At 49.5% G+C, this 14,700-nt stretch overlaps 1 protein-coding gene across 1 annotated transcript in view; it reads right to left on the bottom strand.

Annotated features, from left to right (window-relative positions):
* Positions 1 to 797: 797 nt before the first annotated feature.
* Positions 798 to 14,700, bottom strand: part of PHACTR3 (phosphatase and actin regulator 3) — a 218,207-nt gene continuing 204,304 nt past the window's right edge. The window contains exons 9-13 of the mRNA XM_065892441.1: positions 10,489 to 10,544; positions 6,372 to 6,433; positions 5,224 to 5,364; positions 3,339 to 3,415; positions 798 to 1,318 (exon numbers count right to left, since the gene is read on the bottom strand). Coding sequence (XP_065748513.1) covers positions 1,303 to 1,318; positions 3,339 to 3,415; positions 5,224 to 5,364; positions 6,372 to 6,433; positions 10,489 to 10,544 — 352 coding nt within the window. The 3' untranslated portion in view covers positions 798 to 1,302. The remainder of the gene's footprint in view (positions 1,319 to 3,338; positions 3,416 to 5,223; positions 5,365 to 6,371; positions 6,434 to 10,488; positions 10,545 to 14,700) is intronic.

Raw genomic sequence — 14,700 nt, 5'->3', positions numbered from 1 at the left:
TCCTTTATCTCATTTAGAGATTCCGGTAGTGTTGTGTGTGAGAGAGAGAAAGAGAGTGAGTCTGGGGTGGGGTGGGGCGGGGCGGGGCCGGGAGGGGGTGGGAGAGCTTCCTGAAGAGGAAATAAATACCTTGCTGAATGGCACAGAGCTGGGATTTCGGCACAGGTTCGGCAAGATCCCAAAGCCCTTATCCAAGCACTGTGCTCCCTGCCTCGATGGACCAGGAGGGAGGGCTCATTTTCACAAGGATGCTTACTCGAAGGCCAAGTAAAAATATATTTCAGGGAACATTTATTTTTATTTAACTTACTTTCCCCCTTTGTGCCAAGATTACCTTTTACATTTGTGCCAGGGTAAGTTTCCTCTTTATGATCTCCACTCCATCTAAACCTTTGTCTCTTGTAACAGAGTTTTTAATAATGTTCGCAAATATGAAATTAAAAATACTCTTAAAAAGGGCATAATTTTCCTTTCGGTAGAATTTTTCAACAAGTTATTACTTATTTCTAGGTTCATTACTGAATGATTACATAAACTTAAATTAACCTGAAAAGGATAATTTGATTTTCTAAGGCACAAACCACGTATACTAACAGAATTTACAAAACAAAACGCACAAAATGTTTGAATTCTCCTTTATGTGTTTGGCTTCTGATGGCTCAAAAGTAATAAAACTGGACTCGTTTCACAGCCTGTTCTAAAAAATCTCTCACCCCAACCCCAAGAAACTGTAACACCCAGGTTAATTTCCTGCAATGAGTAGTCATTTAATTACAGAACAAAATTAACAGGAATGAAAATGTTGCAGCTGCATTTTTTGTTAGACATTATATAAAAAAAGAATAACACAGTAAGTCATTTTGTATGACACGAACTTAAAGAGTTCTCAAATTAACTGTGATCAGAATAAAAACGTCTTTTCCACACGGTACTGAAGACACTGCGTACACGTCCCTCGGTCGGAGCCTCGGCGCGGCGACCCTGCACACGCACGCGGCCGTCCCTGGTCACACCGCAGAACTGCAAAACAAGGCGGAAAGGCAAACAACAGTTTTCTTCTGGTCGAGTTACTTGGGGTCTTTACTGACCCCAGCAGTTCACACTCCTCAGACACCAGAGAGTGAAGAGTGTCCTCTGCTGGTCCTCTTACAGGTGAGTGTGGCCAAGATTTCACCTGTGTGGGGTCCTGCTCCTCTCACAAACACAGCAGGGAGTCGTGAGCTGAACTTCAGGAAAGTTCCCTGATGAATGTTCAGTGTTGGTATCAAAAAATTAAACACAATTCTTCTCAGAAGAAAATCTCTATGGCCTGTGGAATCTAGAAATTACACAAAGACAAATAACTTAAGGTTACACATTTCTAAGTTAAAATTGCCGAAACCTTCCACAAATAATTCTGTTGCTATAAAAGCTTGGCGCAGGTCCAACGGGTAAAACGTGAGGATGGACCTGCCTGGATTAAAGGAGTGTAAAGCCTCAGACGGCGCCCGCCGCTCGGGCCCCAGCCATAACCCAAGAGGAATCAGATGCCGAATTCTTAAGCCTACCTAAAAACTTAGTTTGAAAAATGCTAGGTAAGCCCTTGAAGTACACAGAAAGAGCAGAGCTTTGCTAAATCAGTACAAGTAATGAATTGATTAATACAACAAATTATTGGATATTATAGTAGTAGAGTTATAGTTTTGTTCCCGTAGAGTTGATAATGTGTTTGTGGCAATGTTTAACGCACTTAAGAAAATCTCATGTGACCAAAAATATTGTTCTCACTTTTAAAAGTTGACATTGAATTCTAAAATGTGTTGGTATAAAAATCATATTTCAGGGACTTCCCTAGTGGTCCAGTGGTTAAGACTCCATGCTTCCAATGCAGGGGTTGTGGGTCTGATCCTAGGTCAGGGAACTAAGATCCCACATGCCACACAGTACGGCCAAAAAAAAAAAAAAAAAAAAAAAAAATCGTATTTCCTCTTGTCTAAGTTTTGGGCTCACTCTTAAAATTCTGTCCTGTAAGAAAGCTATCAAGGACTTATGAGAAAAAAATACATATCTTTAGTAAACGTCTCTTTTAATAATGTATAATGAAAAAATGTATTAAGTATTTTGAAATTACCATACATAGAATATGTAGTAATTATATCTTTTTTAAACACAGAATTGAACATTAAAAATAACTCTGAATGTTTTACGGAGAATGTTTATTTCCTAAACATTTTTTTAGTGTTTTGAACACTCAAAAGTAAGGTGATTTATTCCTGCCCAAAAGTATGCCAGTCATGGGAGGGAAACAAATATTTTTAAACAAACTATTTACTTGTTTCATTTTTTTCCTGCTCTTCCAACCTCCTCTTCTTCCCTTGATATATACAAAGTAAAACTATCGTGTAGGAGGGAATTCTGTGTGCCTGGTTTCTCTTCCACAGCCACAGTGGCTCACAGAGTAATCTTTTAAATAACAGTTGCAGTGGCCACTTTGTGAGGAACAGAAAAGGAAAGGAATCCATTGTTTTAGTTTAAGGCAGTATCTCCATTCAGGGTTTCCTTTCTCTTTGTATTTGGGGCCTGAGCATCTCTAGACCAAGGGAGAAACGACAAAGCAGCTGGCACAGTTGAAGGCACGCGGCATCACAGGCAGCCTCTTGAGGATTAAAGGGATGTGAGAACTTCATCATGGCTTGTCACGGCCGTGGACAAGAAGGGGAAATGCTGGAAGGATATGCAGCCAACGAGCACTTCAGCATCAGCAAGACACCCTGTGCCACTTCTGTTTATGGTCACGTGGACAGAGAGTATATTCCCCTTGTGTGAAAAGTCTTGATTATGGAAGAATCAGTCAATATATCCCCACTGGAATATAAGCTCCATGAAGACCGGACCCTCCTTTACCTTATTTATAGTTGCATTCTCAGCACCAAGAACGGCACAGAGTGATACTCAAATATTTGCTGAGGAAACAAATACATAAATGTTTGTATAAATAAATCGGGGAGTTCTATCAGCTAGGGAGTTCTGAATATCAGAGAAGGGGAATTAAACACATAGGCAAAGTACATTCAGTGCTTTGAGACTAATTTCCTTAAATATACATTAACCACTTAAATAAAACAATGACCTGTGTAATACTGTTCTCCATCCCACCTTTCACCAAGCCCTGTAAGAAACCACGGGAGTGAACAGCACTTTCAACTGAGTTGCATTCTGTCTGTTCAAGACAGTTCTCTGCAGAAATACTGAATTTTTTTTTACCTGAACACACAGTGCTTTCTGACATTTTTTTTTCCTTCTTAAATAAATATCACGTTGTGTAAGTATCATGAAATTCACACAAACAGAAATCTGACCTTGTCAGGTGCTTGCTCGATGCATGTACCTCCATTTCATTGCTTTTGTATTCGTTTAGTTCCTTACGAATCGCTGCCTGGAAGTTAAAACCTGCACGTTATTTTTCAGGACATTGAAACGTTAACGCAGGAAGTTAGTATCATGGTTATGGACTGACAGCCATTCCTAATACTTGCTGGCTTTTGTTATTGTGTGATAGATTAAAAACAACCTTTTGTTCAGCATTTAGACGTTTACATACTCATTTTGACAGTCCTACCAAGCTAGTGCATAGCTGGTATTCTGGAAGTGTTTAGTGAATTTATTTGCTGTGCTGGAGTAGGACGATATCCACCCTCCCCCCGCCCCACCCCCCCACGGCACAGCATAGATGGATCAAGCACATGCCTAGGGCACTTATAACGTCGGAACCTCGAAATAATGAGTGAAGTTCAGCTTTTGGTGAACTTACTTGGAATTCAGCAATTAGATAATCTAGAAACAAGTTATTCTAACTTCAGAATACATTTTTGTTTTGTGTCTTTGGAGAAATAACCTTGCCGTTACATGTGGGTGAGATGTGCATCTCGGTCTTTTCAGGGCCTCTCATCTGGCCCTCCTCCAGCTTCCCAAACCCACTTTCATTGTGTGCTTCTCTCAGATAAACCCTCCAGGACCAGGCCAGACAAAAACATCAGACACAGCCTCCGGGGCAAGGAAAGGCTTTGCGTGGAGCATGTAGGGATGTACTAGTCCCAGCTCTGCTGCCAAAGATGCCCGAATTCTCCCTTCACGGCGGGGAGGTGCTCCTCTGAGCACATCCGCCACAGGCAACAGAGAGGGTCAGTCCAACTACAGCCTGTCTGCATTTCCCCAAGTGCCTGCCGTGCTTACGTGCATTCATTTAGAACCTCGCGGACTCACACGCAACATATGAAGAACGAGGAACAATTAGCGAAGTCAGCACACTCACTGGCTGAATGTATTATGTTCCTCTTCCGAAAGGCTTTAAGAGTTCTGAAAATCACTAGAGGCGGGAAGGTGGGAGAGACTGTGTAGACAGACGCTCCCGGGTTTAAGTTCTGCCAGTCGATAGCACCTGACCCCAGACGAGCGTTACCTGTCCCAGCGTCTCCTGGTCACCCGTTCAATGGCACCTCTACGGGGATAATTACAACATCTCTCTCTTTGGGATCTTCTGGAGGATTAAATGAAACAATAGCTGGCAGGCTGGGCTCAGTACAGGGCAGCGTGAGGGCTCGGTGGGTGTTAATTCCCTCTGCTTCACCCCTCAGCCTCTGCCCCACCACCTCCTTGCTCTCCCCGCCTCTCTGACCAGGAGGTCCCCAGAGACACCTCAAACCGGCCCGGCCCAGGACAGAGCCCAGAGCTGCCTCCCTCTACACGGGGGAGGGTCTCCTGAGGGCCTCTCGCCTCTCCTCCCTTCCTCATCCCCACTGCGGCTCACTGTTTCAAACAACACCATCCAGCTCTTTTTTGCCAGCCTTGCCTATTCTGACTTGTGCCCCAGATCAGAGCTTATCAACTTCACATTCTGGACATCTGGGGCTGGATCAGTCTCTGTGCGGGCCGTCCTGTGCACTTCCGGGTGGTAGGCAGCATCCCTGGGCTCCACTCGACAGACGCCAGTAGCACCGCCCCACTGGTGACAACCAAAAATGTCCCCAGACGTTGCCAAACGTCCCTAAGGGCAAAACCATCCCCTGGTTGAAAACAAGACCCGAAATCTGGGTTGTATTTGTGAAAGCAACATCTGGTCAGGCTCAGCCTTAACTGCAACAGCTGATGGAGCCCACTGTCTAAGAATAAACTCCCTGGCATGACGCGATTTGCCCTTCTTTCATACATGCACCCCCGGCCAGCGCAGACAGGTCTCTTCTGCACCTTATCTGCTGCCGACAGTCTTGTCCAGGGCTTGTCTGCCCGCCTGTCGTAGTCCTGTGCTTTCGCCACCTCCACGTAGTCACTGAATCGTATCAGAATTTTTCTGTCTCTCAGTTCATCAACCGTGGGTCTCTGATTCAGCTAAAATAAAAGATAACCACAGTTAGGTCTCACATGCCAAACTAGCTTTCCTAAAGTACTCTGAACAAACAGTACCCTTGTACCAATAAATATAAAAGTCTGAAATGTAATCCTAATGCAAAAAAAATCTCTAATGGGAAGGGCTTAAGTTACACACTCTTAAATTACAGCCTCCTCCCCTTAACAGATCCCATCAGGAGGCTAGCGGCGCCCTGTTCGCAGCACAGCTCAAGGAAAGGCTGATGAATTAACTCAGGGAAACGTTCACAGCAGCAGCTGCTGCTTTTCAACTGTCATTAGGCAGGATTTTACCAAAAAAGCTTCTGATAAAGTTAAGTGCTAAATACTACTCCTAGTGCTCGTAACTCAAGCTCAGGAAGGATATTCTATTACCTTCAAGCAAGACAAGATTTCATTATTATTATTATTATTACAGAACACAGTAGAGAAAGGATAACACCAGATCACTTGAATTTAGAGATAGTCAGGGCTTTAAAAGGAGATCAAAGTCGACAGACTTGCTACCTATGTTGGCCATAGTACGTTTTGACTTAACTATCTGAGCCCCAGATACAAACCCTTGAGGCTAATAAAGTTTTCTGCCGTCGGGAGCTTCTAGACAAGTGAAAGGTAACCGACACACTGATATCCAGGCACGCTTTCCTTAAGCACTGTGTAAGGAGCTCGAATAAACGAAGAGCATGCCCAGTCAACGTCTGACTTCCTGGCAACAAATGGAAGTGTCATCTGGGCTGCATGGCCACGCCACGCTCTCTGGTGCTAGGTAAGGACATCGTCCACAGGCATGTCGGTCACACCGCGGGACGTGGCAAAAGGCACTGCTTTTCGAGCATCTGGTAAGTGAATTCACTGTTACCCCAGAAACCATCACTCGTTATCTCAGAGCAAGGCCCTGTATCGCCCATCCCCGCTGCTACAGAAGCAGCTTTCCTCTATCCACCTTTTCCCCCTTAATATTCAGGACACAGGTGCTTAAATGACAGTACCTTTCTTGTCAATCTCTGCTTGATTTCTCTTCTTTCTTCCTGCTCTGTCTGATCATTCCTTTCTGTGAAAGATTAAAACAAAAAAAAAAAAAAGGAAAAGAAAAGAAAGAAGCAGGTTGAGACTTTCTTCTTTTTAGCAGGGAAGCGTCCTCAAGATCTGCATACTTCTGGAAGCTAAAGATGGAACACAAAGGACACCTGGCAGGTGACACTTTTCTCCACATCACAGTTTGTTTTATCTCTGCTTTGCCAATTGCTGCTCAGGAGATTATGGTCTCACTGTCCACAGAAACACTTGTAGAAGGGAAGCTTTGCCATCGTCACAGCCTGGTTCTCCTGGACCCTTCTGTGTGTCAGAAATAACCACACAGATTGACGCTGGGCACTTATTTGCGGGAGAAACAGGAAGAGGCGCTCTCTCCTAATCAAATGTCATATCTCTCTCTGTACATTTACATTTAGGAACATAGATGGCAGACAAAAATAGTTTTACTAGGATAAGTTACATACATACTCATACATATATATATATATATATATATGAATGATTGCATAGTAATAGAACCGTCACTGCTTTTTTTTTCCCCCTTTTCCATGTAATAGGTATACATACTTTCAGCCAACCAGCATAAGGTAAGGAACATTCTCTTCGGATTCTGGGCAGCATATGCCCGCTTGGAATTCATATTTTCAGGATGTATTTCAAATCCAAACATATCCAGGAACCCAGCTGACTCTCCACTGCAGAAACAAGATGCATGACCTGCCGTTTAAAGGACCCTTAGTCTTTCACCAAAATTGGCTTTGCCTGGGGAGTGTGACTATTAACATGCAAGCCGTGCTCACACCTACACTTGGGAGCTAAAAATGGAACAGAATGCTGAGATGTAGTGTAGAACGTACGCTCTGCCCTGGGATACCAGATAATGGATGTCCTATTTCTGGCTCTCTCTGTTGCTAAATAAAGCCTCAGGTCCCTGGAGGGGGCCCAGAATTCCTCTCCTAGAAAAGGGATCTCATCTGTCAGCTCTCCTAGAAACACCGCCAGGTCTGAGAAAGGAAAATCCTGCGACTTGCAGTTAACATAAGCTCACATTACCTGCCTTTATCTAAAACATTTCAAACATTTGTGCATTTGGGGGATTTGGTGTATGGGCGTTTAACATACTAGCCATTGTACTTTTCAGTAGTGTTCTTTAAAAAGGATTCGTCTCGCATCTGGGTGTTTTAGAAAAGGAAACCAAACCCTGTTATGTTCCCGCTCCTTAATCCATGTGAAAAACCAGAAGAAACCACAGTTATAAGCGCTAATCAGAAAGCTGATAATACAGTTAGAAAAAACTGTGAAAGTACCACATAGAAGGCCAACCATGAGGGATTTAAATGATGATATGAAACGAATTCTTCTGATTTCTTAAAAATAGGCCATGAAAAAATCCCAAGTACAGCCTCCATGTGAAAACACTGGAGCAAGATCAGATCTTTCTGGTTTTTAACTCGTGACCAACACATCAGCTTCATTACGAGTTCATATGAGCACAGCGGGGGCTTCAGAGAGCTGAGCTTTGGGTGCCCGGCGGGGTCCCTCTCAGGGCCAGGCGCTCGGTGGGGCACCAACTCCAAGACGTCCTTCCTCAGAGCCTAAGCCACAGATTCTCTGAGCTCCCCTCAGCGATGGGTTTGTGGATCTCTTATCCTCAGACCCAGAAAGCCCGGTGCCTTATACAAAACAAGGGAGCCATGATCGGAGTTTCCACACCCAGATTTACTGGGAATAGTGCCGGTAGCTTGGACAGTCACACGTGTCCCCTGTAAAGAGTCAGAGATGCACCGCTGCTCCTGAGGCAGTGGTTAGAGCATGGCGACGAGCCAGGCCACCTGGGCGTGAACTTCAGCTCCATCCCTTTGCCAAGACTCAAGTTAAAAAGTCGTAGGACCTCCTGGGGTCTAAGCTTCCTCGCTAGGGAAAGGGGGACAGCCGTGCGAACCTCACAGCCGTGTTGTAACAATTCAACGGGGGAACACAAGCAAGCACTGCGTACGATCTAGCAGAGTGGGCCCAACGCGGGACGATCAGATTTAATATCATAGCATATACAGGGGCCACCGTTTCTTACGCTGTTGTATCCACAGACGCACAGGCCCAGTTCTGAGCGTTCCTCTGACACGATCGCAGTTATTCATGAGCTCCCCACTTGAAGGGGAGCAAATACAACATGATGATACTCTGCGCATTGATGAAAAGCCGAAAATGCAGTAAGCGCGAGCCGGTGTCAAGGGCCTGCGAGGATGACGTTCTAGGCTGGACCAGCTACAGTCAGTCCATTCTCACCTCCACGGAACCAAGCCAAACAGCCACCTCAAACCGGCAGTGAAATTCTCAAGGACCGTTGCCCAGGGCATTCGAGAAGCTTCCGGCTAGGGATGGACCCGCGTGCTAGATGGCGAGGGAGGGACCACCAGGGCCACAGGGGTTAAGCCTGTTTTCCTGCCCCTGCTGTGCCCTGAAGGTGAGCGCCGTCAGCTCCCGGGGTCCACCTGCCATCTCTGCTCACCAAGCACCAGCTCTGACATTCAGGCTTCCACGTCTATGTGCAAAGACGGACACAATTAGAAGCACTTGCTGGTGGGAGGGCCTGGCCGTCCGCAAGACCAGAGAGGAGGTCACCACTGACGGGAGAAAACGGTTTCTGGGAGAAAAGCCTCTGCCGACTCTGGGCAACAGACCAGTCTGAGGACGGCACTGCCCGGGCCTTGAACTTGCCCCATTCAACTCTTGGATTACTACTTCAGGGGCACCTGTGACTTATGAACTTTATAAGTAAATGATTTAATTTTTTTAAATTCAAATATTTGGTAACAAAGAGCTTTACATTTCTAGCTGCCCACTTGATTAAGCATGTTAGCAATGAAAAGCTTTTCTTGAAATCCTCAGAGGTGGCCTAGTTCACGTAATACAGTAGTTTCCATATCTTAAGTTTAAAAAATAAAACACAGAATTCTTTTTCTTTTGGCTGTGCCACGCGGCTTACAGGATCTTAGCTCCCCCACCAGGGATCAAACCCGAGCCCCCTGCAGTGGAAGCGCAGAGTCCTAACCAGTGGACCGCCAGGGAAGTCCCTAAAACAAAGAATTCTTAATCTTAGGGTTTAAATATTTCCAACAGTCTATAAAGGAGGGAGTCTTCCAGGCAGTTAATAAAGGTGCTGAAGCAAAGAAAGGGGGAAGGAATCAGATAGGACGCGGCACCTGGACCAGAGGTTCTGCTGTCTACTTTGTGACAGGTCAGCCTCAGGACCATCTTAACTTTGTAAAAAGATGTTCGTGGGATGAAAAACCAACTCAGGGAATGTCTGCAGTGTTCATCCATAAAGAGGGGAGACAATGAAAATATTTTAAAAATCTAGGCCCTTACAAGATACTTTTTGCAGAAAGTGTCTCACAAACTAAAGTCTGTTGACCAGATACATAAGAAGTATGTGAGAAACACCTTTGAAAGGGTTTTACCACCCAAATCATCAATGGCTTTAATGAGATGGAACGGCGTTCGCTACATCGTGGAGGCTATCCCTGGACAGCGGTGTTCAGCACATGTTACAACCGCACACCTAACTGGGGGAACCCAAGGGGTGTGAAGCCCTGAAGGAGGGTCCTGGAATCGCGGGGTTCTAAGCCACGGGCAACGTTTCCCAAGGCTTCTCCGTTCCTTTGAGCTGCTTTATGCCCCCAGCTGTAACCACCAAGGGGCGAGTCCTTCCCTGGTAGGATTTATACATTGTCCACACCTGCCTGTGATGTCCCAAACTGCCAGGGACAGACACCTGCTTGAGACCCAGCCTGCAAAAGGATATGGATTCGTCTCCCTTCCATCTGCAGGGCCGACCAATGAGATAACCCTGGAGTAGGGACATCTTTAACGGTGCTAGGAGAGCTTTTTTCCTTTTTAATTTTAAACAGGACGTGCCTGGGTGTTTCAACTTTCCCGGGGGCTTGCTTTCAGAGCCCCTCAGCGGCTCAGACCTAATGGGAACCCAGGAGGGCTCAGGTCACAGAACCGGGTTCCCGCAGCAGCCTCAGCACACGTGAGGGGGGCCTCAGGGCATCACCCGCTACTCACGTTTCAAGATGTTTCTTCTCTCCAGTTCTTCCACGGCGGGTCTTTGGCTCAGCCGTCTGCGGAAAAACACTAGAATTACATTTTGCACCATGGTGGCTGCCGGCGGATTGCACCCAGGGTCTGCGAGGGTCCCAGGCGGGTGGCGCACCCGCTGAAGATCGCCTCCCCAAAAGCGGGAGGAGGGGAGGGGGACCTTCTCCGGCGGCTGCCTCTTGCGGGCAAATCGAGTTAGACCCCCGCGCGGGAGGGAGGCGGTCCTCTGTCACCGGGCGGCTGGGGCAGTCCGCGCTCCCCCTCCGGACGAGCAGCTCTTCATGTCCAGATCTACTGCCAGCCCGGCGGGCTGGACGGCTCCCCAGGCGGCGCGTCCGAGCTGCGCGGAGATCCACCTGGGAGACGATCCCCTGCCCGCTGGCGGAGGGAGGGGCGGGCAGCCGCGTCTCCAGCTTCTGTGTCCCCAGCTCCCGGCGACCCGGACACTGGCACTCGCACTGGTCCTGCTCCTACCGCGGTCCAGCCTCACCCGCCACCTGCCACCAGGGTGGTGATGGAGGGAGCTCCTGCCTCTACGGGCAAGGAGCCGAGGCGCGCAGAGAGGAAGCGCATCCAATCCAGGATGGGAATCTCCCGGGCTGAGCGCGCGGAGCCGGCCACGCCCACAGCTCCCCTCCCGCCACCAGCCCTACCCGCCCGGTTTGAGAGATAGGAAGACAAATGATCATTTCCTTTCAAATGGCCTCTCATTAAGGGAGTTGGAGGACACAGCCAAAACGAAAAAAATACATACATAAACAAAAGGCTTGTCAGGAGAGGGAGGCATAATTAGCCAAAATTAATGCCAAGCTCCAATCATTTTTGTAACTCCAATAATGCTGTCCTTGGGGCAGAGCCAGAAAGCTGCCCACTTCCGGATCCTGTAGCCACTGCACAGAGACAACAGGCTGAGCACCTGAACGCCCACAACGTGGGTCCACAGTACTCTACCCCAAAGGGGATGTCGCCTCCATAAGCACTGGCCTCCCGTTTATAGCCCCTGTCGCAGCACACAGCCCAGGGCGGCCGGGGGCTCAGCCTGCTGATGGCTTCTTCTGGGGGCTTGTGTGTCTGCTGGCTGCTGGGTGGTTGCCTAACATTTTGTCTGGATGTCTGCTGAGACTTGAACCTGCCCCCCACAACTCCTGGCTGGCACCCAGGGGCCAGGGCCAGGGCCTCCCAATCCCTCCCAAGCACCGGGCACAAAACCAAGCTCTTTGAGTGGGGCTCCCTCAGCCTGGTCAAAATCCCCCAAACGCCATTCATTCACTCACTCACTAAGTGACTGGCAACGCTGGCTCTGTGCCAGGCACTGCTCCAAGCCCCAGGACACAGTGGTCCCTGCCCTTGGAAAGCTCACAGTCTAAAGGCGGCGGCAGACAACAGTAAACAAACAAACAAGACCAACCCAGGGAGTGGTCAATGCCATGGAGAAGACAAAATGGGGGGTGGGGAGGATGTGATGGATGAGTGGTGGGGTAGGGGGAACTCAGGGAAGATCCATTTCCACAGAGACCGCAGGAAGAGAAGGAGCCAGCCTTGGGAAGATCACATTTCTAGATGGTGTCTCCTAACTGCTCACGTGCTGGGCTTGGGGAGGGCCGGGAGGAGTGATCAAGGCAGACTTCCTGGAAGAGGAAACTTTGGGCAGAGTTGTGGAGAATCCACAAGGCATGCAGAGCCTGGTGCTTAGTGGCTGCCAGCTGACCAGCCAGGATGCCCACAGGGACAGCTGAGGATGAGGCCACACATCTCCTCAAACCTGAAAAGTACCCCCAAACCTCCACTCACTTTGCCCCGACAGAGGCTTTTTCTTCCTGGAGCCCTGTTCTCTTCCAAAATGAGGACTAATAACAGACCTTCACAGAGGTGAGAAAATTGAATGAGAAAATGCACAAATGCACCTGTTACCATGCTTGCTCAGGACAATGGTTTCTCAAGAACTGTCTGGAGAAAACCCAGCCTGTGGGTTGTCAGCTGATCATGGACTGAGTTCTCAGAAAGTGTGGACATCTCAGCACCAAAACCTCCGCCACTGGCCCGAGGCGGGAAGGCAGGTCTCCGGCTGGCTGCTATGCACCTCCTGGATGCTGCCAGGGTGAGGCCAAAGCGGGCCCACAGGGCACCTCCGAATGGTCCAGAAGGGGTAGTCTGCTGGGTGGACGCAGCCCTGCAGGTACACAGCTGTGAGCAAAGTGCAGCCTACTGGGTTCTCACCAACTTGCCCCTCTACCCAGAGGGGGTCCAGGAGCCCACGGCTGGACGAGAGGGCCCAGGGCCCTGGGTAGCACCGCCAGCCCGATCCCCTCTCTGTGGGACCCCAATCACAGGGGGAAGGGTGGTGCTGCAGGTCGAGAGCCCCCATCTAGACTCGCCCCTACCTGTACCTGACACCCCACTTCATGACACTGAGAACTTTTACCTTGAGTTAACCTGACCTTCCATGTCAGATGTTTAGTGAGCCTATAGGACACGCCTGGCCCTGGGATGTGGTGGTGAGAAGTTAGACCCAGTCCTGCCCTCAGGAGCACAGGCTCGGGAGGGCACAGACATTCAGGCCATTATCACACAAACAACCAGGCATTTCTGCGTGGTGACTAGCGCTAGGAAGAAGAACCGACAGTACTATGAAAGCCTAGAGTAGGTGGGCCCACCTGGACAGAGGCACTGCCTGAGAAGGTGATGCTTGCCTTGAGATCTGAGATCAGAAGGATAAGTGGGGATCGCTGAGCCCGGAGGGGAGGGAAGAGCACAGCACGTGCAAAGATCCTGAGATCAGAAGGACTCCTGCGGGGCCGTTTGGACTGAGTGGGGGTGTGTGTCCATGGGGCAGGACCCACCCAACCTGCAGTCCGTGGTGAGGTCTGGATTTATTCCCAGAGCCCAGAAGGCACCGAAGGGTGTGAAGCAGGCGGGGCAGGATGGGGCACGGGCGGGCCAGGATCGGATGCACCTTCTGGAAGCACTTGTGGACTGCTTTCCAGAGGAGGACAGAGCAGAACCTGCCCCCGGGAGACATGGAGCTGTTCAGGGGGAGCCCCATCAGACGGGAAGCACAGGTGCCCCAGGCCTGCGAGTGGCTGAGGGCCCACGAACTGTTCAAGACGAGGGGAGGTATTGGCTCTAGACTGAAAACACTGCAAATTCCAAATTAATACACGTTGGACTAAGTACGTATTAAACACAATATTCTGCCCACTTGCTGAGACTTGGCACCACTCTCCACACGGCTGGGATTCCCAAAGCAGGAGTGGCGACAGCCCCAATACCAAGGGCAGACGACATGACCATGCCCACTTTACAGATGAGACCACTGGGGCTCAGAGAAACAAACATGACCAGGTCTTATTCCCCACGTAGGCCCCAGGGTCTGGCACAGGCAAACACAAGTGGCCAGAACAAGGAGCAAATGAAGGGATGCTGGCTCCTCTCCCTCTCCGAGGCGTGTGCTTGGTGTGGCCCAGGAGGGATGCTGCCAGAGCACCCTTGCTTTGGCACCTCACAGCAAGGGGCTCTCCAGGATGTGCGGAGACAGCCCCAAGGTGGCAGGGCTTTGGGGGTGAAGGGGCGGGGCCTCAGGAGGGGCGGGGCCTCAGGAGCGGTGAGGTAGGAGAGTTCAGCACCCTGAGGGATTCCCCGGCTCCACCCACGGGCCGCTCCCTCCTTATTCAGAAGCTGCCGCCGTGGGGGATGAGCAGGTGCGGCCTGGAACTGGGGAAGCCACAGTCTATTTCTGACTCTCCCCGCTGAGAAAGCAGGAACGTGGCAGCCAATTACAGCGCTGCGTGGGCGTGGGAGCGACACCAAGAAAAGAAACCAGGAGAGAGGGAACCTGCCCTACCCCCCGCCATTCCCCTCCCCACGCCTGTTCACACAGGAGAGGCGGGCATGCTGGGGGACCAGGAGTGCACTGGACAGGCCCTGGGGACTTGAGTAGGAGGCAAACGTACAGGCCACCTGGGACGGGACGGGACAGGACAGGGTGGGGGGCATGGCAGCTGCGGGTCTGCGTGCAGTGTGGGTGTGAGGGCCCCCGTAGGGGCTCCCCAGCCCTCCGGCACCTCCTCTGAACAGGTCTGCGGTGAAGGCCGAACTCTGCACCTGACCCTGTGCTGTGAACATGGGAAACAACCTGAGGACAGCCGGTCAGTGCACAGGTGACACACGAACAGGGAGGAA

This window comes from Phocoena phocoena, chromosome 15, assembly GCF_963924675.1.
Source record: "Phocoena phocoena chromosome 15, mPhoPho1.1, whole genome shotgun sequence".
NCBI classification, from domain to species: domain Eukaryota; kingdom Metazoa; phylum Chordata; class Mammalia; order Artiodactyla; family Phocoenidae; genus Phocoena; species Phocoena phocoena.
Note: the sequence above shows the minus strand (reverse complement) of the source record. Positions and strands in the feature narration are given on the sequence as shown.